The sequence below is a fragment of the Etheostoma cragini genome, chromosome 15 (assembly GCF_013103735.1).
Source record: "Etheostoma cragini isolate CJK2018 chromosome 15, CSU_Ecrag_1.0, whole genome shotgun sequence".
Taxonomy (NCBI): Eukaryota; Metazoa; Chordata; class Actinopteri; order Perciformes; family Percidae; genus Etheostoma; species Etheostoma cragini.
In genome coordinates, this window is record NC_048421.1 from 20,409,581 (window position 1) to 20,435,146 (window position 25,566).

The 25,566-nt window shown below is 38.1% G+C and overlaps 3 protein-coding genes and 1 long non-coding RNA gene across 7 annotated transcripts in view; 2 read left to right on the forward strand and 2 right to left on the reverse strand.

The window, feature by feature from the left end:
- LOC117957737 overlaps window positions 1-2,317 on the forward strand; it is a 24,605-nt gene extending 22,288 nt beyond the window's left edge. The window contains exon 3 of the long non-coding RNA XR_004659578.1: window positions 2,306-2,317. This is a non-coding gene — a long non-coding RNA (uncharacterized LOC117957737). The remainder of the gene's footprint in view (window positions 1-2,305) is intronic.
- nat15 (N-acetyltransferase 15 (GCN5-related, putative)) overlaps window positions 1-6,939 on the reverse strand; it is a 12,383-nt gene extending 5,444 nt beyond the window's left edge. The window contains exons 1-3 of the mRNA XM_034893737.1: window positions 6,662-6,939; window positions 1,888-2,003; window positions 851-981 (exon numbers count right to left, since the gene is read on the reverse strand). Of these exons, the coding sequence (XP_034749628.1) occupies window positions 851-981; window positions 1,888-1,997 (241 nt within the window). The 5' untranslated portion in view covers window positions 1,998-2,003; window positions 6,662-6,939. The remainder of the gene's footprint in view (window positions 1-850; window positions 982-1,887; window positions 2,004-6,661) is intronic.
- A 1,838-nt stretch (window positions 6,940-8,777) lies between these two features.
- On the forward strand, window positions 8,778-16,053 carry dnase1 (deoxyribonuclease I). 2 transcript variants are annotated; one of them, XM_034893715.1, is made up of 9 exons: window positions 8,778-9,042; window positions 9,598-9,736; window positions 10,654-10,742; window positions 11,519-11,605; window positions 13,687-13,802; window positions 14,389-14,501; window positions 14,649-14,803; window positions 14,912-15,005; window positions 15,891-16,053. In XM_034893715.1, the coding sequence occupies exons 2-9, from the start codon at window positions 9,599-9,601 to the stop codon at window positions 15,951-15,953; spliced, it is 855 nt and encodes a 284-aa protein (XP_034749606.1). In that variant the 5' UTR covers window positions 8,778-9,042; window position 9,598; the 3' UTR covers window positions 15,954-16,053. The 2 variants fall into 2 exon arrangements, with proteins under 2 accessions (XP_034749606.1, XP_034749604.1); XM_034893713.1 differs by having other exon boundaries at window positions 8,893-9,042; window positions 9,564-9,736.
- Window positions 9,710-25,566, reverse strand: part of eci1 (enoyl-CoA delta isomerase 1) — an 18,042-nt gene continuing 2,185 nt past the window's right edge. The window contains exons 3-8 of one of the 3 annotated variants that reach the window (XM_034893720.1): window positions 24,866-24,993; window positions 24,497-24,643; window positions 22,025-22,146; window positions 20,365-20,543; window positions 17,786-17,980; window positions 9,710-9,715 (exon numbers count right to left, since the gene is read on the reverse strand). In XM_034893720.1, the coding sequence (XP_034749611.1) occupies window positions 17,814-17,980; window positions 20,365-20,543; window positions 22,025-22,146; window positions 24,497-24,643; window positions 24,866-24,993 (743 nt within the window). In that variant the 3' untranslated portion in view covers window positions 9,710-9,715; window positions 17,786-17,813. Of the gene's footprint in view, window positions 9,716-16,164; window positions 16,185-17,044; window positions 17,981-20,364; window positions 20,544-22,024; window positions 22,147-24,496; window positions 24,644-24,865; window positions 24,994-25,566 lie in introns of those variants that run through there. The other 2 variants (XM_034893721.1, XM_034893719.1) reach the window with 2 other exon arrangements.

Consider the following 25,566-nt stretch of genomic DNA (forward strand, 5'->3'; position numbering starts at 1 on the left):
ACACACACACACACACACACACACACACACACACACACACACACACACACACACCTGTCTGAACATTACAGTGGTTCCTTTAGATATCTTCTAGCAGTGGGGGCAGGTCTGTCCAAACAACAAGGTTTATCAGAATCAACATAGAGGAAACATTAGGATTAGGAAACATTCAATTATTCTACAATTTTACCATCCACAACAGATTTATGGAATAAAACACTACATTCCATTGAGTAATAAATTAGATAATATCACTCAAAAGAATATTTCAGTTTGGTCATTTGGTGTCAATCTGATCATGCTGTGTATGCTCCCTTCATCTTTTTTATTTAATTTTTTAAATCTTTGCCTAGGCAAATGACCTACTGGGAAGGCATATTCCAAAATGCAAATACTAAATTCAGTCAACAGCTTATAAAAACTATGGCCTAAGTGAGAGGAGCAGATTGCCGTACCAGAATGGAACACATTCAAGTCCAGTATTTTATTACACAGGAACAGTAGTCCAAATTAATTTAAGGAGAGAAAATCTGTAATAAAATGAAAGACCTGAAAGGAAAAACCGGCTTTCTTTGATGTTCATCTTTGATTACTCTCCTTTCTCATCACCCTGTATGCCCTTACTTCTTGTTCTTGTGTAATGGCCAAGTCAAACTCAGTCAGGGGCATCTTGTTCATCCAATTAGATGACTAAAAACAGATTCAACCATGTTTACATGTGTTCCTTGACATTTCCAAATGGTAGCTGTCTGGGACTAACAACACACTCACAGGAACACCATCTCTACAGAGCACAGTTTCAGAGCCTTGTGTTTTGAGTAAGCGACTGTATACAGGGCTTAACATGGTACCTCTTTGTGTACTTTGGTCCGGCCTTTGATCTCGGCCACAATCATTCCCACGATGCCTCCTCTGAAGGTGGCAGCGAGGGAGAAGAACTTCTTGTTGGAGGTAATGTCCTGATACCATGACTCTGGGTACCTGCAGTCAAAGGGCAGAGGCGTATGGCTTCATGCATGGGCAATGGGCATGTATAGTTATCGGTCACCCAGTCCTAAGAGTTAAATAATAATATTAAAATAACTTGGGCTGGGACCATATGCTTTTGTACCGATTTGATTCTTTGACGATACATGGGTGCGGATTCAATTGCCATTTTTATTTATTATGATTCTAGAAATATTGTGATTTGATAGCATTGACTATTGCAATTTTTGTCTTACCTGTCAGTCTGCCATTTATTTCATTATTATTTTTATTATTAGTTCATGTAAAGAAGAACATAATATGTATTTTCTGCTTTCACTCTGTTTTACTGGAAACAGATAATGTGGTCATTGTCAGCTGTATTATTTAACACAAAATATTTAGGTGAGTCATTTGGGAAAAATTAAAATTAAAAAAAAAGAAGGGAAAGGAATTGATTTAAAAAAAAATCACAATATATCCAATTTTCTAATTCTTTCCCTTTTTAGCGGTACAGCATTAGTGTTGTTACTTATGTTATAGTATGGAAGTATCAACAGGAAAATGTACTCAAAAGTACTAAAAGTAAAAGTAATAAATGCACAAAAAAATCTCATACAGTATATTAGAAACTGAAAATGACTCAAACAGTTCTGTTAATCAACTTAGTGCCTAATGGGTTCATTATTTCAGCTGGACCAAATCGCTGCAGTCGGCAGCGGCGAAACAAGCTACGATGTAAGTTAATAGGATAATTGTCCAGCTTGTATTTATCTTCAAAAAAGTGCTTGTTTTTCCACTGACATGCTCAGATTAATATTCTAAGTGTCCAGGTTGGAAAAAATGGCAGTTCCCCTTTAAATACAGTACTTAAGTTAATGTACTTAATCACATTGAGTGTACCAATGGTGGAACTCTTACTCGATTGGGAACCAATCACCACAGAGCAGCTTGACATTGTCTATGTCATCGTGGCAGAGGAAGCGGAGCTGGACTTCACTGAGAGCTGTGGGAGGCACCACGTCACTCATTCACACCTGCAGGGATCAACAGAGAGGACACACAGGTTGTCCTTAGCAACACGCCGGGCTGACCTTAGCAACAATAACAAATCATGTGGAGCCAAACTTAGAGCTGGAACAATTACAAACTTCGCTATATAATTAATTGTCTTAAAAATAATTGAGATTACTAATCTAATTGTCTCCAGGGTTTCCCCAGCCATTTTAAGTCTAAAGCTGCAAAGCTGACAGAATGGGAAGTGTGCCAAAAAAGTGCCCAAAATAGCAAAATAAAAAGGTTTTTTCAGATCCAATGGCTGTAGTTTTTTTTTTATAAGATAGACACCTTAACTTCCATCAAATATGTGCATCTAAGTCTTCCACAAACCTAACGAAAACACTGGCATCTTTCAGTAAAATTTTTAAATGTTTATCTATTTATTTAGGATCCATCTTTTGGTTGTAGGTTGTTGTTATGTGACCAAGATAATGTAATTACAGAAATACACAGTCTATGAAGTAAACAATGCCTAACTGTGTCCCCCTTGCCCTTTTTCTGCCTATGAACGTATATAGGGTCAAGTGCCAACTACTAATAATTGAAATAATAGTAAAAATATATAGTATGATCAATAATCACTTGTATAATTACAATTTGGCATTTCTAAACAAAGTCAACAAATAGCAGCCATAGGCCATAAGACCTCAGTTAACGTTAGCAAATAATTGCAGCTAAACAAAGAATCTGCAAAAACAATTGTGTAATGATTGTTACAAGCCTGAAGCAAAACTTTAAATATGGAAAAAGTGCAACTTCCCAAACAACGTCCAATCTTCAGTAAAGAGCGATCGTTGACACCCAAAAGAATCAAATAAACCTTAAAAAGGGGTTTGACGAGTTTGGATTGTTTTGAAGAAACATAACTCCAATAGCCTCTTGTATCCGTTATTGTGAGGGGATGGAAGAGGACCCAACGCTGTGTCTGTCACTTTCATGACTAACATTCAAGCATGTATTACTCTTTGAAAAAACACTTAGAAGAGCTTTTAGAGAAGGAAATTGATTTTAGCCTAATTTTATAAAACTAAATAAATGAGCCAGCCTGGCAGAACCGATCAGAAGACTTAGGTGGGCGTATAAGGTGGTGCGCTAGGCGTCCTTCCTTGAAAAAAATGCTACGTTTTTTGGTAAGAACAAAACTAAAACTAAAACATTTCCCCATACATTTTGTGGAGTTTTGTCTCTTTGTCAGGTTTTCTGTGGGGTCATCTTTTGTAGTCGTGTTGTGTCTTTTCTTTTTCTTTTCTTTTGGTCATTTTGTGTTTCCTTTGGGGTTGTTTAGGGTCTCTGATCATTTGGTGTCTCGCAGTTTGTGTCCCTTTGTGGTAGTTTGGCATCTCTTTTCCACATCATTTGGATTATTATAACTATATCAGTGTCTGAATTGTTGGAAAAGCTAGGGCAGATCACAAATGAGTAACACTCAAAAAGCTTTGGGAAGGAACTTGTTTTGGTGGGACATGTGTACGTTTGTTTTAGTTGTGTAACAGAAAACTCCGACTGGACAGATAGTCTAGCCAGCTGTCTGGATTTACCCTGCAGAGATCTGAGGACCAGGTAACCACAGTCCTCAGAAGTCCACTGCAGTTAAAAATGCCAACACAAAGAAATCCAGTGGAATTTCCATCAGCAACGAAGCAATCCCAGAATTAGAACGTCGTGAATATAATCTAGGTACACCCCAAAACGGCTCGGGTGCTTCACATAAACCTTTTAACAGCAGGGGAAACACTGCCAGTGACATATTGAATATAACATAGGCTAATGTCACAAAAATTAGAAAAAATCTTCAATGACGGTGAACTGAATATGTTTCAGGGTTTTCCCTACTATTATATATATATAATGCTTAGGCGCAATACCAGAACCCTTTCTGGTACCAGCCCCTAAGCAGAATGAATGAATCAATGTGAGCATCAAAAGTAACTAAACTAATGAGTAGACTTCTCAGATCATGCGATTGTACTTGGTCCTGAGTGGACTTCTTTAGCAAGTTTTGTGTAAGATTTATGGGTGTTATTTATATATCATCTGCTCTAGCTTTACACACGGTAAAAATAATGGTTAATATTGATGTGAAATTGCATGTATTCTTATTGAAATATGTAATTTTTTATGAGAAAGAGCCCCTAAACCCTACACCCAAATTACTGTACATATACCTTTAAGTCTTCCACAAACCTAGGGGAGACACTGTGTTTAGGTCTTGTACTGCTGGTCACAAAAAACAACACTTTAACCCTTGTGTTGTCCTCTTAGGTCAAAAAGATTAACACTTTAACACTACATAGATTACATTTCACACCGTTTTTTTGTTTTTAGTTGTCACTAACACCAACTTACTACCACTAGTTTTACACTACTTTTGGAATTCATGTTCAATAAACCTAATTTTTATAGAATTATACCTGACATTTGAGTTAAAAAAAAAAAGTGATGAATTATTTCGACTGATAGTAAAGATCAGAGGAACTTATATTGAGTGGATGAGATTAGTCAGGATTCCGATTTGAAACTATTTCAATTTTCACCCCAAATTCAATGAAAGTCATCAATTGTATTTGCAAAGCGCGTTGTATGGAATCCATCCTTTTTTTGTGGTAATTTTGTTAAAAAGAAACCCATAATTCTGACAGAGACATTTTTAAAAAGGGGTCAAATTTGACCCATGTACAGGAGAGTTAAGGACGTCTCATGATCTGGAAAACTGCTGGTCAATTTTCTATGTAAAAGCAGCTAATTCTGACATGCTGCACTGTGTAGATAGATAAATAAAGATACTTTTTCATCTATCCCGAAAGAAATGAAGGTACACAAACATACATACATATATATAGGCACACAGACATATGACATCCACGCACATGTACTATAAAAATGCAAGGAAAGATATCAATTGCAGTAAAGATTGATTTTAGTATGTTTAAAGGAGCGGTGTGGGAAAAAATGCAGAAAGGTGCAATGGTATCATAGCGCAAGAGACTGTCAGTGCAAATTCTGTATCTATTCAGATACAACACAATATATCAAAAATAGAATAAGCATTACTTAACTACACATAGATACTAGTAAAAGACTTGAAGAAAAGTTAAAGTTGAAAACTGTCCATACACAGAAAAACAAAGCGTGGTGTATTGACCATAAAGGCAAGCTAGAAAAATGGGCAGATGACTAATCTAGTCAGGAAGGGAGTCAAACAGTGCCAGTCAGTCCAGTCCAGTCCAGGGTAGTTAACATGTATGCATAAAGGCACTCAGATGAAGGCAGGGTACAAAGGGCAGTGTGCAACTCAGACTTAAACACTTAAGTCAACCACTCTCCTCCCCTTCAGTGTAGCATTGAAGAGCATGTTATAGTAGACATGCAGGATCTAGAATTACGGTGCGTAAAAACAATCATTATATGTCCTGACATCATATGTCCTAACATAGCAAGAAGAATGAAACCGCTTTTACAGGCCTTTAGGTAAGGTAGTCACTAAGGCCATCCACAGATGTAGTTTATCCTAACAATTCCCTGTACCACATGTATGACTTATAAAATCATGGCAACAATTATTAGGCCATTTTCAGAGCTTAGTATTCTAGGCAAAAAAACGGTATGTATATATATAGGCTTAAGGCCACTTCAAAGTTTAATAACTCAAACTTCACTTTATACAAAATACTGTAGGTAGTAGGGAGTCCCTGCTCCATCTCTCTTTCAGTTATTGGGTGCTTGGCTTAAAAAACGTTGGGAACCCCGGGTTTGGAATAATTGTCAGATATTACCCTGTTAAACACTGCATGGTAACATTGAAATAAGATTTTGTTCTGGCAACACCAACCAGAAACTGTTTTGCACCTCTTTTGGGATTGTTCACCATTAGAAAATTCTGGCAAAACTTCACCACATTCATCATTGACCATATTTATAAAGATTTTGCTTTAAGGTTGTATTGTGTTTTTATAGAAGTCAAATTAAACTATATAAAAACTTTACAATACATTAATTAATTATATAGGCAAAATGTATTGTTGATGTAAACTGTAAATTAGAAAAAACGTTGTGCTTTCCCTTCATGAGTTTGAATATTATATACATTTAATTTCTAAATCTTATAACAAAATGGCTTTGAAAACTTTCAACCTATGGGCCTCTCTAAATATCCTTACATAACAATGGCTACCTCTAGCAATGTTATTCATATGTCTGTCTTTTACATACTTGTATACTGTTCTGTATAATTTGTATGATTCCCTGTATACTATATTTTTTATAAGAAAAATCAATCCATATCAACACGCTTCACTGTGTTTTTGCTGACTAGCTAACTACATTAATTGTTACCCGTTTACAAAAAAAAGCAACAGGAGTCATTCATTTAACGTTGCCACTCTTGTAAACGTTAACAGAAATGTCTGCTTGTGTACTCAGTGGTCAGTGACCCTGGGGCTGCCACTGCTTATATATGTTATCCTATGTCAACAACACATTCAAGCGTACTATTAAAAATTATAAATAATACTCATAGAGTCAAAATACAACAGGCCTGGTAAAGTAAGCTCTATCAAGTAAAACAACTACCTGCTCATTAGCAACCAGGCTAACCATAGTTACCGCAAGCTAACGTTCTACTGCTAAGCTAACGTACCTTGTTTTAACACTCGGACCCAGAGAAAGTCGAGGACAATTATATTCCCTGAGTGTCTGTCGATACAGTCACTACTCCGGACACATCATGGTAATACACCAGTGTATTCTCGACTCCCAAGGCCGTTTTATTACTGTGTCAATGATACACAGGCTGCTAAAGTCTCCCTGCTTAGCTCGGTTAGCTCGCTTAGCTAGCTAGTGAGCAGCTGGATGTTTTCTTCCTGTTTTGGCTGCTACGCGAATGGCGTCAGTCTTAAGCGTATTTTCTTTATGTGATTGGCCGGTTATCGCCACCTACTGGGCTGAATATGGACGACTACTAGGACAGTAGAAAATCTACTCACATGTCCTATTCGTAGACAGTTAGAAGGTCCTATTTGCTAGCCTAGCTGTGCTGCCACTCACTGGTTTACTTCACTACAGCACAATATAATAATTTCTAATGTGTCAATAATGCCACAACCATCAGATCTGCTGGTTACCTTCCAAGTTAAAGTCTCTAATGTTTTGACAAAAAGCCTAATGCTGCAGTAGGTAAAATACACAAGAAATTAAAGTAGAGTCATTGTTCTCTCACACTTGAAATTACAATATGCTGAAAGATTTTAATGGATGTTTAATGGATGACACCAAAAATTAAGTGTGCTTACTTTTTGCCTAATCTTCATGCTTCTGAATTTCCGGTCAATTTTCAGGCCCCTTAAAAAAGCATTCAAATCCACATTTTAAATGTTTGTTCTCCTTCAGACCAAAAAAGCAAGAGGATCGTCTCCATTTCTGATACATTGCTGAATGTTAGTACTACTATATTTACTGTCAGAATTATCTTTAACTAAAATGTAATAATAAAATGTCACATTTTGTGAAAAATGTCACATTGTGTAAAAAGATTATGCAACTACTATGGCTGAATGATTTTGATATTCATGAATATTGTATTTAAAATGTATCTACCTCTGAAAAACACATTATTAATAATGTGAGTGTAAAACTACTTATTCCAATAATAGCAAACACATTTTACTCTGGGTAATATTTTCAGATCTGACACACTTCTGTCCTTCAAAAAAACACAAGTGAACGTGAAGTGATTTTTTTTTTCATCATCAAGGTTTAATTTTGTTCATTTTGATGGTTTCCTAAAAGATATTACATTTAGTTATGAAAAGGTGCATGGTTCAATAGGAAAGTTTCCATCGCACATTGGCCTTGATCAACTGTCTTTATCACGTATTCACGCCATCTGTAGCCTTCTCACTGCTCCTGCCAACTCTGCAGGTAATCACACAGCCTCTGCTGATTATCTGCACAATCTAGTTCAAGACATGAACATTTAAAAATACTTATAATGTAGGTCAGTAAGTAAAGTTTATCCATATTGCACCTTGTAAAGATACAAAATCACAAACCGTATAAAACCTTTTTTAGTCAGTTTATTAAACATATCTACCCTTGTGTTGTCTTCTGACCTGGTCTGGTTAACCTGTTCATGAAGCACAGAAAAGATTCAAAATTCAAGATTTTTATTTGGCACCAAACAGTCCCGACACATAAGTATTCTGGTGCAGGCTCTTTGAGTCATGTAAAAAAAGTAAAAGGAGTTAACGGCAAAGAAAAGTACACAGACTAAAATAGAAAAAAAGACTACACAAGGTAAATAAATAAAAAAACAAAGTAAGACAACTAAACTTAGATAATATACAAAAGATATAATCAATTATGAATATTGTGACTGGAGGATACAACCATGGGGGATATTGCATTTGTAATGAACATAAGTATTGCTCAGTAATATTATACAACAGAGTGAAGTAGTGAGGATTATTGCACATTTAAACGCAGTGAACTGTTCAGTGTTTTGTTTGTTTTTTGCTGTGTATTATGTGTAGTGAAGCTGTCCGCTCTGCTGCATCTGAGTTTGTAGTGTTTGTGTCTGTGAGTGAGCTGGGTGGAGTCTCTCATGATGCTCTCTGCTCTTTTCTGGCATCGCTGTGTGTATAGTGTGTCTATGGAAGGAATAATAATACTACTAATAATAACAAAGTAGAATTTATCCCCAAAGTCTGTCATACATCTTCTCAGCCATTTTCCACTTAGTTTTTGCATTCAATGACCCTAATTTACCTGCAATCATACTCAATTTCAGAGAAAAAACAAGGAGAAACGATTAGTTGTTTTGGACCCCGTCCACAACACGCCTCCAGTTTTTGCTTCTCCCCAGCTTGACCCAGTCACATGAACAATGAGAAACTTCAGGAGAGACACTATCAATGCTTGTGCTCAGAAGTTGTAGAGCAACCTCCAGGAATTCACACAAGCAAGCCTCTGTTCTCTGCTTACAACAGACCTTCTCCTTTTCCCAAAACCTCACAGAAGAAGGTAGATATGCACCTCTGACTTAACTTTAATCCCAAAACAGCAGATGTAAGCTCAGGTTTGTAGACTTTTTGTTTCAGTGATATGGATAAATTGTTCAGTATAACAATACTAATTAGAAACCTTTTTGTTGTTGAGAATTGCAATTATTGCAGGTTACAAGACAACAGTAGCTTTAATCCGATGTGACTGGGTTTGCTTTAGTTTTCATTTAAAGAAACAAAGTTGTCACAAAACGATGATACTTTGTTACAGTAATACGATATGGTTTAACCCTGGCTGATTAAATGAAACATAGAGCAACATTCTGTGTAAGATTACTGTAATAATAATCTCACCACACTCGACACACACTGATGAATAATTATTTGGAACGTTTTGCAGAGGATCAGGCAAGCCTCTGCAAAAAGCGGCACATGAAACGTTCAGTTGCAGACTCACAGTTAGATAAAGAGCCAGGAATAGAGATAATGTTGTCATGTGTCCAGGGGCGCAGGTGTTACATTTGTCTCTGACTTCCACAGTTGAAGGACTGCATTTGTTCCCTCTGTGGCCCAGGATGCGTTTGCTGTGTGCGTTGGGTCTCTTTTTGGCCCTGCTCAATCTCTCTACATCTCTGCTGCTGGGAGCCTTCAACATCAGGTCATTTGGAGACAAGAAAGCCTCCAACGCCACTCTGATAAACATCATCAGCACGGTCTGAAACTGCATCCAATATTCCCTTTTTTTATTCTAAGGAATAATGTAAATAGTGTAGAAAACAATGCATCTCGTCACAAATCTTTAAACTATAAAGACTATTTGAAAGGGGCCTGAGTAACTAAACTAACACAAAGGTTAGCCTACATTTGGCATCCCCTCCATTGTAATAATTTGGTAGCACATTCAAAACATAAGCATGCCATTAGATTTAGTCAGAACACTGTATTGTTCAGAGGATTTTGGACATGATGATGAAGGATGTGTAGGTACATTTAGAATGCATTTATTTACTGTTTAATTCATGTATTACACTACTTTTGTTAACCTAAGACTTTGGTAAACTCATTGTAAGCACCAAAACAATTCATCCACATGTGGTGTAACTCTTTTGAAGAATAAAAAGTTTCAACTTCAACTTTTTAGCTTTAGAGCCAAATGGTCTCTTTACACATTGCTCTGGGACAAATTTGGTCCTCACAGTACAGAAAACTGAGTTTGTTCTGAATATGTCAATATTGAACACACGGGTGTCGGGTTATTGTCAAATACCCTTAAAAGGTAAATATAAGAAGATATTTAAAACATTTAGAAAAAGCCCATGGACCGCAAAAGGTCAAAGGGACACTCCAGTTGTTTCATTTTTTCACATCCATGAAGTTGGGTGACTTACAAAAGGGAGATAAAAAAAATTACAACAAAGAAATGGACCCATGGCTTTAAATTCTACGTCCCAACAACAACAACCAATGGGGTGGTTTTTTGGGGCGAGGACAGTCTCAATCTTTTATGTGCAGAATTAGTGGAATGCTCCTTTACGATAGAACAATAATAAGTACGTAATTATTTCTGTTTTGAGAAGAAATATACTTGAAATCAATCAGACCTGTGTTGCTGTGTGTTTTTGTTTTTCAGATTGTCCATCGCTATGACATCATTCTGATCCAGGAGGTCAGAGACAGCGATCTGACAGCAACCAACAAACTCATGGAGCATGTCAACAAGTTAGAACAACCACGCACCTTTATAGAGCACACACAGCGTTATTACACAGATAGCAGATGTGTGTAGACAGGTAGACAGCGTGAGGTAGACTCACATTATGACATTCCATAAATGATGCTCTTCTTTTGTCATCTATATATTTGTGTGTGTATGTGTGTGTGAGTACAAAGATGAACATGGTGTTTTTCTTTCATTTTTCTCTCCCCTTATTCTCTGCCGCGTCATATTTGACACGTAACACCACATAAGTTACTATAATGAGGCTTTGTTCCAATGAAAAAAAAAGGTAGTTTTTACACATCTGAAGTTGAAAACGGGTCAAAATGGACCCTATCACAATATAGGGCTACGCAAAGATGAAGAAGATGAAGGGAGCATCAGATCATGATCAATGACCAAACTGAAAGGTCTTTTCAAGTGATATTTTAAAAAACAATTGAAGAAAATCCGATGTCGGGATAATCTTGTTGATGTTGCGGCGATGTTGTGGGGTTTACAATTGGTGCTTTCCCAAAATATTGACAAAAGAGAATTTAGATATAATCATCAGTACCATGGATATCATTACCAACTAAGTGTGAAAAGACAAATTTTAGAACAGATAGATCCAAAATGTAAGACAAATTCTAGTCTCATATTACAGTTTCAATATTTATGTTGTGGATGATAAAATTTTACAATAATTTAATGGTCATAGAGAGTGCTGGGTTTTATTCTGCAATTTCCTCCAAGTCTTTATCTATGTATTTGTGTGTGTGTGTGTGTGTTTTCCCAGAGGTTCTCCTGAGTTCAGGTACAGTCACATCATCAGTGAGCCTTTGGGTCGCAGCTCCTACAAGGAGAGATACCTCTTCCTCTACAGGTACACACACAAGGGCAAAAAGAGAGCAATTATAGTAAAACTGTCTTCTGGAGAGATCCTCTGTCGACACCCCACACCATAGAGCAGAAACAGAAAAAGATTGTCTTTCAATGTTTTATTTACTTCAGATCTGCAGTGCAGTGTCTTTTCCTTAATGTGTCACAAGTATAATCACACATAATGCAGCAGAATGGGTCCTGACAGAGTAATATGTACACAATGGTATAATATTTATTCATGTTATATATTACATTGTTACTGCTGGTACATTAAGATAAGAAGGATTTTAATGTTGAAGCTGGTCTTGGTAGAATAAATAAACTACTTGATATATGATGATACTTGATGGGCACATTAATCTGTGCCAATACATCACATATTCTAATATGTTTTGTATGTAATAGTTCCATCTGAAAAATAATGTGTAACTGTAGACATCAGATATGTTGTAAATATGTCCCTCTGAAATTTTGTGTGGATGTATTAGGTAATAGAAAATGGAAAGTAAATACCTCAAAATTGTATTGAAGCACAGTATTTGAATGCATGCACAGTTACTTTTTAAGTACTGATTGAATCAAATATGTTTTGATGTACAGTAGATATTAGCAGATTGAAGTTTTTGATACATATAGGTGATCATGTGTCACATGCTGTGTCATGCTAATGCCACTGAATGCAATTTATTAACAAAGACACTTGAAGCGTCACCAAAGTGTGTTCTGAGGGAGAATTGCTTGCAAATGTGTGGTGGAATTAAATAAATTTAAAATGTCCATATTATGTGATGTGCCACACATTTGCATATTTTGCACAAAATACTTCACAGTCCTTCACTTTTGGATCATGAATTTACTGTACATTTCTGCACAAAATGCTAATTCACACAGAATACATTTTGGTCTAGCTTTACTTAGTAATGCAGTCGGTGGTGGAATGTAACCAAGTATATTTACTCAAGTACTGTACTTAAGTACAAATTTTAGGTAATTGTACTTTACACAAGTTTTTTCTATTCATGCAACTTTCTACTTCCACTCCGCTACATTTCAGAGAGACATATTGCACTTGTTACTCCACTACATTCATCTGACAGCTTACTTAAGATTTCTTCACACCAAACACATATAATTTAGAAACAATAATATTTATGATTGTTTATTGTAAAAGAACCTTCCCGGGTCTACAAGTCTAGCTGGAATGATTAGCCTATCAAACTCTGAACTGTTTGAATTGTTTCCAGTTTCCAGAGTACTTTTACTTAGAAAACTTTCAGTTCCTTTTTTTCTGATAATACTTACTTACTTTCACTTAAGTAACATTTTCAATGCAGGACTTTTACATGCAAAGTATTTTTTACACTGTGGCATTAGTACTTTACTTTTTAGAGTAAAGGATCTGAATACTTCTTCCACCACTGAATGCAGTTATCTTGGTAGTGATACTTAGATGTGATTCCTTGGCAAAAAAAAGGCATTTTAAACACAGAATCTGACTCATCTACACACCACATTCATCCATCATCAAATATTATATATATAAATTACATACAGGATTAGACAAGCTGTACCCTGGTGGTCAGCACTGGAAGACACAGGACTGATAAAGTTCTATATAAGTTCAATATGTTACATATGACTTTTGAAAATGCTCCAGTAATACCATGGCTTAAACAGAGGCAAATTTGCAAAAACTAAGTCTTTATTTGATACAGCACCATATTATTTATGCTCCTCTTCTTATACTCAGTTAATTCTGCCTGTCTGTGTCTATCTATGTGACTGCTTTAATTGTCAGTTTTTAACCATCTAGGTTGCTGCCTCAGTTTGCTGTATTGTTTCAGCCTAACCAGGGACAAGGACTGCAAATTAGCCTACGGCTGGAAGTCCCACATGCATCGCATCAGTTACACTTTAGATGTAACAATGCCTACATGTGTTGTCCCTGACAAATAAACTGATAAAAATAAAAACAAAATACTGGGAATATGGCTTACTATGAGAAAGAAATGTTGGATTTCTTAAAATGTAAACTTGTAGAAGAAAATGAGAGATGTGGTTGAGTATATCTTTTCTTTCCAGGGAGCAGATGGTGTCCGTAACTAAAAACTACACGTATGATGACGGCTGTGAGCCCTGTGGGACAGACATCCTGAACAGAGAACCCTTCGTCGTCATGTTCACCTCCAAACAAACAGGTAGGGTCTGGTCTAGGGTGGAATGTAACTAAGTACATTTACTCAAGTATTGTACGTAAGTACACATTTGAGGTATTTTGGTTGATTCTTTTGTTTTTCATACCACTTTCCACTTCTACACCATTACATTTCAGAGAGAAAGATTGTTACTGTTGTTTACTCCACTACATTATTCTGACGACTTTAGTAACTAGTTACTGTACAAATTAATATTTTAATAAAAAACACAAAACACATGTAGTTTAAAAAAACGTAAACCGACGTAAACATGCAACAGTGTTTCAGTATTGAGTGTGAGAGTGTTTCAGTATTTTGTATAAGTGTTTCAGTACTGTTTAAGAGTGGTTTCGTATTGAGTGTGAGAGCGTTTCAGTATTGAGTGTGAGAGTGTTTCAGTATTTTGAATGAGTGTTTCAGTATTTTGTATGAGTGTTTCAGTATTGAGTGTGAGAGTGTTGTAGTAGTGTTAATGAGAGCATTTCACTGTATGTGTGTGAGGTAATTGTGAATAATGTCCCAGATGGCCCCTCATACTAAACTCTCAACTTGTCTCTCTTTCAAACATTTTTCCCTTGTGTCTTGCCAGCTGGAAGCAACTTTGTTCTGATCCCCCAGCACACCTCTCCAGAGTCCGCTGTGAAGGAAGTGGATGCTCTCTATGATGTGGTGACTGATGTCCGCGCCCGCTGGAACACCAATGTGAATATTCTCCGCTGCATACACGCATAGTCAATTGTTTAGCGGAACTGAGTAAAAAAATAAAAAAGGTGGAGTGCAAAGAGTGATTGATTTAGAAAAATATGAGCTGAGGATGACAGAGGTTGAACCAGTGCCCTCTCCCTGCAGGACATTGTGCTACTGGGCGACTTCAACTCAGGCTGCAGCTATGTGTCGGGCTCCGACTGGCAGCACATCCGCCTCTTCACTGACAAGGGTTTCCATTGGCTGATCACCGACCAGGACGACACTACCGTGACACACACCAACTGCCCTTATGACAGGTGGTTACACACACACACACACACACACACACACACACAGCCACACACAGACACACAGACACACACACACACACACATTTCATTCCATATCTCTTTCTGTATTTGCAGGATTGTGGTCACTGATGACATGATGAAGGCAGTGGTGCCCGGCAGTGCTGAGGTCTACGACTTCATGGTGGATATGAATCTCAGCCAGAGTCTGGTAAAAACAACTTTAGCATTATATTTCCCTCTAGAATGTGACTCACATACCTTGCCAGGTACAAAAACTCAGAGTATGTAAAGAACCACACAATAGCTTCTGTTTCCACCTTGCAACAGTGGTGTGGAAGTGTATTGAGCACGGTCAGTGCACAGTGACATCACCGCTGGCTGAGGTTACAGGTTCAGCAGACTGGATAAAAAACTGTTAAGTTACTCTTTAAATAAATAGTTTGGAATTTTAGGAAAATTGCTTATTTGCTTTCTGGTGGATGCGAAGATTAATAAGACTCACATGTCCGTACAGTCAATATGAAGATACAGCAGGTAGCCTGTTAGCTTAGCTTAGCCTAAGACTAAAAACACATTGAAACAGCTCTGTCCAAAGGTAACAGAGTCAGCTAAAGCTCACTAACAAATCTAGTTTGTGAGGAAAGGACAATCCACCATATTAAGGAGCTTACACATGCTGGACTTTCTCTGAGCAGTGGCCCGGCAACCCAAGGAGTCTCAAGGAAATATTGGTCCAAGCCAAGAAATAGTCCCACACAAAGCCCCTAAGAAAACTCAAACAAGTTCTCATTTGTACCAGTTCTTGTGTTGTTGTTTTTTTAAACAAGAAAAAGCAAGAAAAAACATAATTATCAGGTCAGCAGTTTTGGTTGGTAGGCTAAAACAAGCAAACCACCAGTATACTGAAAGGGCCTTTAGTGATGCTGGTGGAAAAGGTATTTTGATGGCCTATTGAGTTCTTATAGTTCATAATAAAACAGGGTTTAACTCAGGCAATCTTCTGTATGCAAAGCTGGACTAACAACAGAATTGTGCCACAGGGAAACTATCTGCAATGTTTCTTTCTTTCTCTCTCTCTCTCTCTCTCTCTCAGGCATTGGCTGTCAGCGACCATTTCCCTGTGGAGGTGAAGCTGATTGGACAGGCTTCTGCCTAAATCATGACTCCAATCTGAACTATGACTAAATAGTGGAACTCCCAGCAACCATGTTACATTGAATTTACAGGACCAAAATAAACAAACTGCAAACAAATGATTTCATTGCCAACTTGTTTCGTTGAACAGACTTATGAAAGAGAAGAGTGGGACATAAAACGGCATACAAGGTGCATGAAAAAGCCCCTTTATTGATTTTTTAAAACATTTTTATTTGTGTTTCACTTTATACTGAAGTAAAATATCAACAGCGCTGTGGATAGGTCTGGCAAGCAAGACTAATCTAGAGTAACTAGGACAATGATTCTCAATGAGCAGAGACAAAAGTCCATTTACTTTTTTTGCATCAGCATACAGTATATATACACACACACACACATACAGCCTGATTTTCCTGAAACCTGGTGGAAGGGTTGTAGCATGGGCCAAGAAGGAACCCAAATACACACTGCTGGTATGATTGCAAGCAGGGCCTGAAATTAACACCCGACCATCCGCCAAAGGCTGTGAATTTTGCATTTGGTGTGTAACACGGTCAATCTACCTGCCATGTTGGCAGGTAGCCAATGAGAATTGCGTGATTCAGACGCGTAACTATTGGTAAGCAGGGCACGCAGTTGATTACAGGCCCGGACCAATCAGGGGCCTGCATCACTAGAAGACATTGATTGACAGTCAGGGCCCCTGTCGCATTTTCATTACTTGCGACAATCCCAGCAGTCCCACGTGGAGCCACTGACCAATCGGAAGTGAGAACAGGTCCTTGTTTCTGATATGAAGACGTTTGTGACTCGAACATCTCACACATGACTAAATGTACAGCAAAAGGCCGTGCAAAATATGTCAGACCGTCCTGCCAATATTTAACATCAATGTACACTAATGTTTTTTCACTATAAAGTCGCTTCAGTTTCAACCCCGTCGGCTCGCTGCGGCGGGCCAGGATAGGATACTATGCCTTTATGTTTGATAATCAAAACGGCCCCCCCTACTACAGCACGTGATGACAGTGCAATATCCACGAGTAATGAAAAAAAGAAAAAAAAAGGCTGGTAAAAAGTCTAAAACGTTAACTTCAAGCCCTAATTGTGAGCCTGGGCGTGGCTTTGGTAGTCTCCGTTCTCCTAGTGCCCGTCTAATTTCCTAATGTGACTAGAGGTACAATTTAAGTCTCTTGAGAGAAGTAGCGCCAAAAATAGTAAACTTTAACTTCTTTAAATCACACCAATAAACCATCTGATCACATAAGATTGATTGAATATTTATTGAGAAATACTAGACTAAAGAGCAGTCAGTCATATGTTGTAGATAAATATGTTAAAGATCACAAAGACTTAGACCACTGTGGGCTGTTCAAATACATCAAGCTTACTTTCATAAGTCATGGCTCCTAAAAGTACAGTATGTCTAGGCACTTGGTGGAGGCCTGTCTGGGGCCGTAATCGACTTCCCCCCAGCAGTCAGAAAAGAATACTTTATTCCTCTTACTACTGCTTTGTTCAGCATTCCCTTTGTAGCTCACTCAACCACTACTGCTGCTTGCTCTCTCTCTCTCTCTCTAGTTAGGGATACTCACTGTTTATTATGCCTAACAGCGTGTTTATTTGCTTTGAATTCAAATGTTATCATGTTACGAAATATTCCTCAAAATAAACTAAACGTTTTTTCACAGTCACTAATGTACTGTGAAATGTGACAAATACATTTATTTATCAGTGAATCATTAGTGTCAATCCTGGATATGTCTCTCCCTTTGCCTGCTGGTTGTACACTGTTAGGAAGGTGTATTAACACTAACTCACACAACACTGTTTTCAACAAATGTCACAAACTTCCTGTAATAGGTTTTGCCTCTCTCCATTAGACTCTTCTCTTTTTAAGCATCTCCAAATACATGCGGAGCGACTTCTGAATGGAGTCTTTGGTTATGAAGCTGACAAAGTTTTGGATGTCGGCCTCTCTGTTGGACGTTAGCTTGTCGACGGTTGGCTTCCTCATCATGGATTTGGTGATCTGTCTGGCGTGGTCTGTAAAGAAACAACCAATGAACAGTTAGCTCACTGTTTCCAATTAAAGGTACGTTTGTTTTTCTGCCCCTACATTATTTATATATATATATATGCTAAACAACAGTGGGCACAACAGAAGCCACATGTGCAAAACTCAAATTACAGTCTGCCCTATCTCCCGCACTATCCCTGTTTCCTGAGCTAAACAGTTCACATCTCCTGCAAAACTCCTAAGCAACGCAACTCTTGACACACGTCTCCAAACAGACTCAGTCCAGATACACACTATGAACAATCCTCACTAACACACTGAGATAACTAGGCTGTAATCGCCCACTCGACTAGTCAATTTATTGGTCGATACGTTCTGGCTCGATTTTTTGCCGTGTTATTTCATCAGGTGGAAGCCTAGAACGTAAAGGTCTATGGGTGGAAAGCACTAATTGCTAATGGGGGTGTTTTCAGAGCACTCCTGTTTTACAGGTAACAGTCTGTCTTCAGAACACCCCCCGTTTTCACTTTTTTATTTTTCGGGATTAACCCGACCCACTGTAGACAGATTGAAGAAAGAACTAGAAAGCCTTGTTTTAGTGGTTTGCTGAATATTTATTTAATTGTGAGTGTTTAATTTACAGTCAGTCCTCCTCTACCATGTCAAAGACATTGCCAGTGTGGCAGCATTTTACTAAAATAGATCAAATGCAAAGTTTGCAAGCAACAGTTTGCATATTGCAGCTCAACTACAAACATGGCATGTCACCTAAAAACGCTAAGCCAACTTTTCTGCGTTAGGTTGCCCTGTCTGTTTGGAGTAGGCTATATGAACATATCAGAATTGGAATATTTCATAGTCTAATAATCGTTTTATAACTAGGCCTACAGGCGCACCCACCTGCAAAGACGTTAGTGTACCCCAGACACACGCAGACCCCGCAGGATGTTAAGCCTCTACCATCCAAACGAAAAAATAATATCACGGAAGGAATTGTCGACTTTATTGCTCAGGTTTTGAGGCCCATTGTTGTTATGGAGGGCTGAGGTTTTAAGAACCTGTTAATATACAGCACCAGCACAATCATGCATGGACTAACTGCAAAATGTGAGGGACTCAAAGAGAAAGTTTCAGAGTTAATGCAACACAGCAAGGCACTGAGTTTGACCACAGATATGTTTAAATATACGGTATATGTTAAAGTGGACGTTTCTTTTGTGTTGAAGAGTAAAAGCTTTAAATTAATAGTCTATTCGTGTCTGAGCCGCGAAGCCGAGCTCCATGTTCAGCCGCTCCGTGCCAGGACACGCACAGAGCGCTGATGCAGCGCTGTCAGAGCAGACAGACGAGTGGCATTTCAGTGCATAATGATTAGGTCAAAAATGTTTAATATACTGCAAATAATCTACAAGGACAAGTACTGCGGGACAGTACAGTTAATTAATCTTAGGTTTTTTTTCTCCGCACCCCCCCCCCTCAATTTTTAGTCAAAATTTCAGGACTTCAGTCGTCCAAGACTTTCTTTGGTTGATTACAGCCCTAAAGATAACACACAGTCACTCAGAACACACAGAGTAAAAACACTAGAATTAACCACTAATACAGAAAATACTTTCTCATCTCTACAGTTTGACACTGAGTGATGTCACACTCCTCAATAGTTTCTTAAAGGAAAAGATATAGATTTTATGTAATATACCAATATTCACGTAAGGTAAACAAGAAGGAATGAAAATAAGCAGTTTGTTTTAATCCAGTATTTTGTCTCTAGTAATTTATGGAATTACTGAAAAAAAAAACTAAAGGTACATTAAGCTAAAAAACAGTGAGACTGATCTTGCCTCTCTCCAGCATCATGCATCAAGTCTTCATCACACTGGATGTCTGCATCCTCTCTAACTATTAATGAATGTGGTGTTTCCATTGCTTTCACCTCCTCATTACTTTCTGAAAAACAGTGAGAACGCAGTTTTACTATAGTAAAGATATAGTGTTTTCACTTTTTTATTATTATAGCTGTGTATGTAACCTCACACAACTGACCTGGATATGTTGGTATCTTTGCTCTTTTACCTGTTTGGTGTTTGTATACAAAAAAGGCTTTCTGAGCTTTTTCTATAAAACTACTGTAAATGTTCACTAACTAGTCTAAAACACGACACCTGCTTAGGCTTTCAGCTAAAATTGCATTACGCAGTGTTTGATAGGCACCAGACTGAGACCCAATTCTGACATGTGACATGTGAATTTAAGCCCAGTTCAGACCAAAGATTGGAGAGATGAAAGCATTTTAGAACGGCCAGAAACTAGTTCTGAACCGGCTTGTCTCAGCTCCTCGCAAGATGCTGCTTTTAGAACGTAAGAGACTAGCTATAACACAAACCTCCTATTTTACAAGGTGCCAACATACCTGGAATAGCCAACCATTTGGTCATGGCCTGAGTAGCTGTGGTGAGGACCTGGTCTTCAGGTACCAGCTGGTCCACCAGTCCTATCTTCAGGGCTTCTGACGGGTTGTAGAGCAGCCCCAGCTCCAGAGCCATCTCTGTGGTTCGATGGCCAACTGTGTTCACCATGGTGTCCTTGAACCTGCAGGCGGCACCAATTGTTTCTTTAATCGGGTGAAATAGAGCAGGAGATTGGCAGCGACCTTTTACTGTACATACTATTTCACAATCTTATTAACAATCTTATAGAGCTAGGCAATATATTTTATTTTTATTTAACCTTTATCTAACCAGGAAGTCCCTTGAGATGGAAATCTCTTTTCTAAGGGAGACCTGGCCAAGATGGCACACCAGTTACAATTTAAACAGAAATACAGCATAGACAAAATCACACATAGAGGAAAGGAACAGGTCACATGTGGCAGTTACATTTTTGAATTACATGACATTTAAACATGGCCTTAAATTCATTTAATGGGACTAGATCATTTAGATGGAGCAAGTTTTGCAAATTATTCCAAGACCATGGAGCGAAGTAAGAGAAGGCTTTCTTCCCCAGCTCAGTAAAAACCCTTGGAACCTAGTAAGAGCGGCACCTGGTGGAACGGAGATGAAAATGGCTGAAATTCCGCTTGAGAAGATTACATAAATATGCCGATTACATAAATATGAGATTACATAAATATATAATATTAATATTATATCGATATTGTAATATGAGATTGGGTATAGTCTTAGACTTTGGTTATTGTCATAAGGGCTGTCTTTTCCTGGTTTTAAAGGCTTTTTTCCAGATTTTCTGGATTTACCAGACTGTTGTGATTTTTAATCAAAAATCTAATTGTGCGAATATTTTGTGAAAGCACCAATAGTTAACACTACAGTATCATTGTAGCATTATTATTGAGGTATACCTCCACCCTGGACATCACTTGCTCAGCCTGCTTCCCTCTAGGCAAAAGGTACAGAAGCATAAAAACCAGAACAATCAGATTGAAAAACAATTTCTTTCCATGGGCCATCAGAACACAACATACATCCAAACCATTAACTTGCTTGTACCAATATTTTTCCTGATACATGTTTAGTGTGTTTTTGTCTTAAATTGTTCTTCTTTTTAGCAATTATTGGCTATCTCTAATGCACCTTCAGTTGTGGTACTCACAATTTCATTGTATGGGTACAACGACAATAAAAGATTTATCTTATCTTCCTGCTCTGCATGGTTCAAGATAATGGACCGTGTTCTTTAGCTGTGTTTTGTTGTTTGCATGGCTTCAGGTAGTGAATGTGGATAATGCTGATGTGTGACTTTACTTGTGTCTTGCTGCTTCCCGTCACTCTACAAAGCTTCTGGAGGAGGCTTATTGTGTTGCTCTGGGGGTCTCTAGGGGGTCTCACTGACTCCTGTCTGTACATTTTAACCCATACTAATGTCTAGCGGTTTACTGTTGCTCTGGTCTCAATATGTCTCTCCAAAAGGGCCAAAGTTAAAAAGTAGCCGGCTGGCTAACACTGGCACATTTTCAGACATTTTAACCAATGTCCTTTATCTAACCAAACAAATGATTTCAACATAACTGCCACAGCTGGCATGGGTGTGTCATACTTAGAATTCCTTACCAAAAAGGTGCTACGATGCCCAGCTGCGTCTCATTGAGGCCGATGCTGTACCGAGGGTTGTCCGCCATTATCCTGTAGTCACACGTTATAGACATAAGACAGCCACCTGCAGGACTGGAACCCTGTGGGGGGAGTGATGAGTTACGCTAAAGGACCATCTGAGAAGGCTTTCACACCACTGTGGTTCGTTCTGGCAGGTGTGAATGCAACGATCGCACCAAACAAGCGTATTGAGACCTCACTGAAGAGGAACTCTGGAGCAGTTTGTTTGTGGTGGGGATGTGATCCGACCTCCAACAGCCCAAACGTTGTGTACTCTGCAAGTCAGACCTTAACGGCTCTGTAGTCAGGTGTGCTTTGCAATCTTCGATGAAGAAGAGCAACAAACTGCAGCAGAGCAGCGATGTTTCTCTCACAGAAATTAGGGATAGACCAATTTCTGGACGTTTTTTGGCAGTTTGCAGTTATGGATATCAGTGATTTATTTGCCTGATTACCGATAAAGTTAAATGGGTGCTAGTTTGCCTCGGCTACAGTTCTGTTCCCTCTACTTTGTTTTCATTAACCTCTGAGTCTGACTTAATCTCCCGCCCACTAGGGGTGCAAGACATATAAACTAAATATCGTTATCGCAATATCACGTTGCGCAATATTATATCTAGCAAGATACATATTAACTTAACAGTGCTATCGCAATATCTCAAAAATGACGCTATAAGTGCGCAATACTTTATTTTGTGGGGCGATACGGCCCGTCTGTTGAATGCGTGGCTTAGTTGTGTTTGATTTAGAGCCCGCTTGAAACATTATAATGTAGGGCTGAACGATATTGTGTTTTAGCATTGACATCGCAATGTCCACAGGCGCGATACTCACATCGCAGGACGTTGCGATGTTGACGCTAATCCTTTTTTGCTGCTTGATAGAAAACTAAACTTTCACCGTTATCCTTTTACACGAGAGCGCAATGAGATAACTGTTGTTGTCATTTGGCACTATATAAATAACATTTTATTGAATTGAAAAATTATTATTACTGGCCGACCCTTTCCCTTTAAGACAGGTAGCCATGTGGGCAACGTGTGTATGTGACGTTAGTCTGACAGGGTTTGTTATTGGAAGTGAGGCTCACCGTGTGTAGATTTGTACCGTAGGCAGCAGCTGCCACTGACACGGTGATGCACATAGTTTTGATGGGTGGTCAGTGAAGCTACAGCAGTCAGTGTTTTATGTTTGCTGCAAATACGAACTAAATCATTTGATTAAAGCATCATAGTCACAAAGTCTCCCGGCCATTTCCCCCCACATAAAAGCGGCTACCAGCCAGGCTAAAGCTAATATAGTTAGCTTAAAGAAAAAGGCAGAAAGCTGCTACCAGCCAGGCTAAAGCTAATATAGTTAGCCTAAAGAAACAAGCAGAAAGCTGCTACCAACCAGGCTAAAGCTAATATAGTTAGCTTAAAGAAAAAAGCAGAAAGCTGCTACCAGCCAGGCTAAAGCTAATATTGTTAGCCTAAAGACACAAAAGGTCCGTCCGTGTCCTAACTAACGTTACGGTTTAACAAAGAATGGTTCACAGTAGTTTTTTCTTCTATGTAGATGCACTCCCCTACAAAATCACCGCAGTAGTCGAGAATATTTCAGTAATTCCAAATAGAGCTTTTAAAAAATATTTTTTCTATTTTCATATTGCAATATATCTCAGGGGAAAAAATATCGCAGTGTCAAAATGGACGTATCAGAGAAGAGAAAGAACAGGTGTGTCCTGTTCTCTTTAGTTATTTATTTTAAACTGTCCAACCAGTACGTGTCCTGTAGACATGGTCGTTATTCATTTATTTATGTTGTAACAGTCCAATATGACCTGTTGAAATAAACCTTGTTTTTGATTTATTATGAGTCTATTTTGATGCGTTTTACTGTCAATTTTATAATTTTACACATGCTTAAAAATATTGAAATCGGAAATTGAAAATTGGATGAGTTTTTATATAATAAAATGTAATATATAATATAAAAACTCATCCACACATGCAAACAACTGCATTTAGTCTTCAGCGTCTACGATATAAATGCTTTAAAACATCAATAATATAATGGTTACAGGTGAATACCATAACATAATTTGAAAGCCTCTATATACAATGCATAACATGCAATATTCTTTTACTGGGTTATGGTGAAAGTTTCTAATTTATGAAATAATTATAATATATATAAAAAAATATATATATTATATATAATAAAGAATTTAAACAAAGTTCTGTGTTAGGGTTTGTAACTTAATTTTGATTTAAAGATTTTTATTCTCACTATAAATGAGTATTGGTTCCAAATATCTATTATCGGTTTCATTAACTACTAATAATTGGTATCGGTGGATCCCTAACAACAACAACAACAACAGAATTCAGGGAAGCCGTCACTTGCATCACTCGTGACTACTAGTGGGTGGGTGGAATTGTTACGTACATTGATTGCAGCTATAGTGACCATGTTGGAGCTATAGAGCTTCAGGTACATCTCCTGAACGGCTCTCCAGAACTCTCCGCAGCGCTCCGGACTCTTCCCGTACATCTCCATGATATCCAGCCCGGCTGAGAACACCTTGGGCTGGTTCTGGATTAACACAAAACACACAACAATCTTTCAGATTGTACTGCAATATAAAAAAACAACAACAACAACACTCTCCAGCTGTGAAAAAAAGATTTTTTTTTCTATTACAAACATTATTATAATTCATTTAACTTCCTTGTAATACACAAAGCTTAAAGTCCCACTTTTTTTAATCTCTCGCACAAAGACTCTGTTGCTTTAACCGATGAGGTTTTACTGTACCGAGGTGATGATGAGGCCTCTGCAGCCCTTATCCATCTCCAGCTTCTCCACACCGATGCAGAACTCTGTGAGGAAATCTAAACTGAGGCTGTTGACCGGCGGACTCTGCATGCGCATCACAGCCACACCTACAGAGAGACACAGATGTTGATCTTTTACCTTAATACTTTCACATAAATTCCCTACAGATTCCAAAATGAAAAAGTAATGCTATGAAATAGTAGAAATGATTAGCATGACGTGGTCATACTCAGATTATGAGTCTGATACTGCTCCATTGGGCTGTGATTATGGGGCGTGTTTCAACCAAACAACGGCTCAAGTTCAGACCGAACTTCCCGATCTCAAATATTGTGGGCGGGGCTACATTCGGACTGCATCCTGGCTAAGAAATGATGACATGGAAGGCCATTAAAGACAACAGCAATGTCTAATTTGAAATTCTCTGTCAAAGCCAAACTCAGCGAGTGGCTGTCTCTTGGTAGGTTTAGTCAGGGACAAAGGCTACATCCACACTACCTTTAAGTGGGCGGTGTTTTGAGACAAGAAACAATCTCCATCCATCAAGGGATTTAGCGCCAGCAGGAAAACTAAGCTCTGTTCATATTAACACATACACATATTAACATATACACTCACCGGCCACTTTATTAGGTACCCCATGCTAGTAACGGGTTGGACCCCCTTTTGCCTTCAGAACT

What these genes read in the sequence shown, in the direction of transcription:
- dnase1 (XM_034893713.1), top strand. Translation starts at nt 8,934, where the DNA reads ATGCTTGTGCTCAGAAGTTGTAGAGCAACCTCCAGGAATTCACACAAG. An exon ending in TGATAAACATCATCAGCACG is followed by an intron (nt 9,737 to 10,653) that starts GTCTGAAACTGC and finishes TTTGTTTTTCAG; the next exon opens with ATTGTCCATCGCTATGACAT. An exon ending in AGATACCTCTTCCTCTACAG is followed by an intron (nt 11,606 to 13,686) that starts GTACACACACAA and finishes TTTTCTTTCCAG; the next exon opens with GGAGCAGATGGTGTCCGTAA.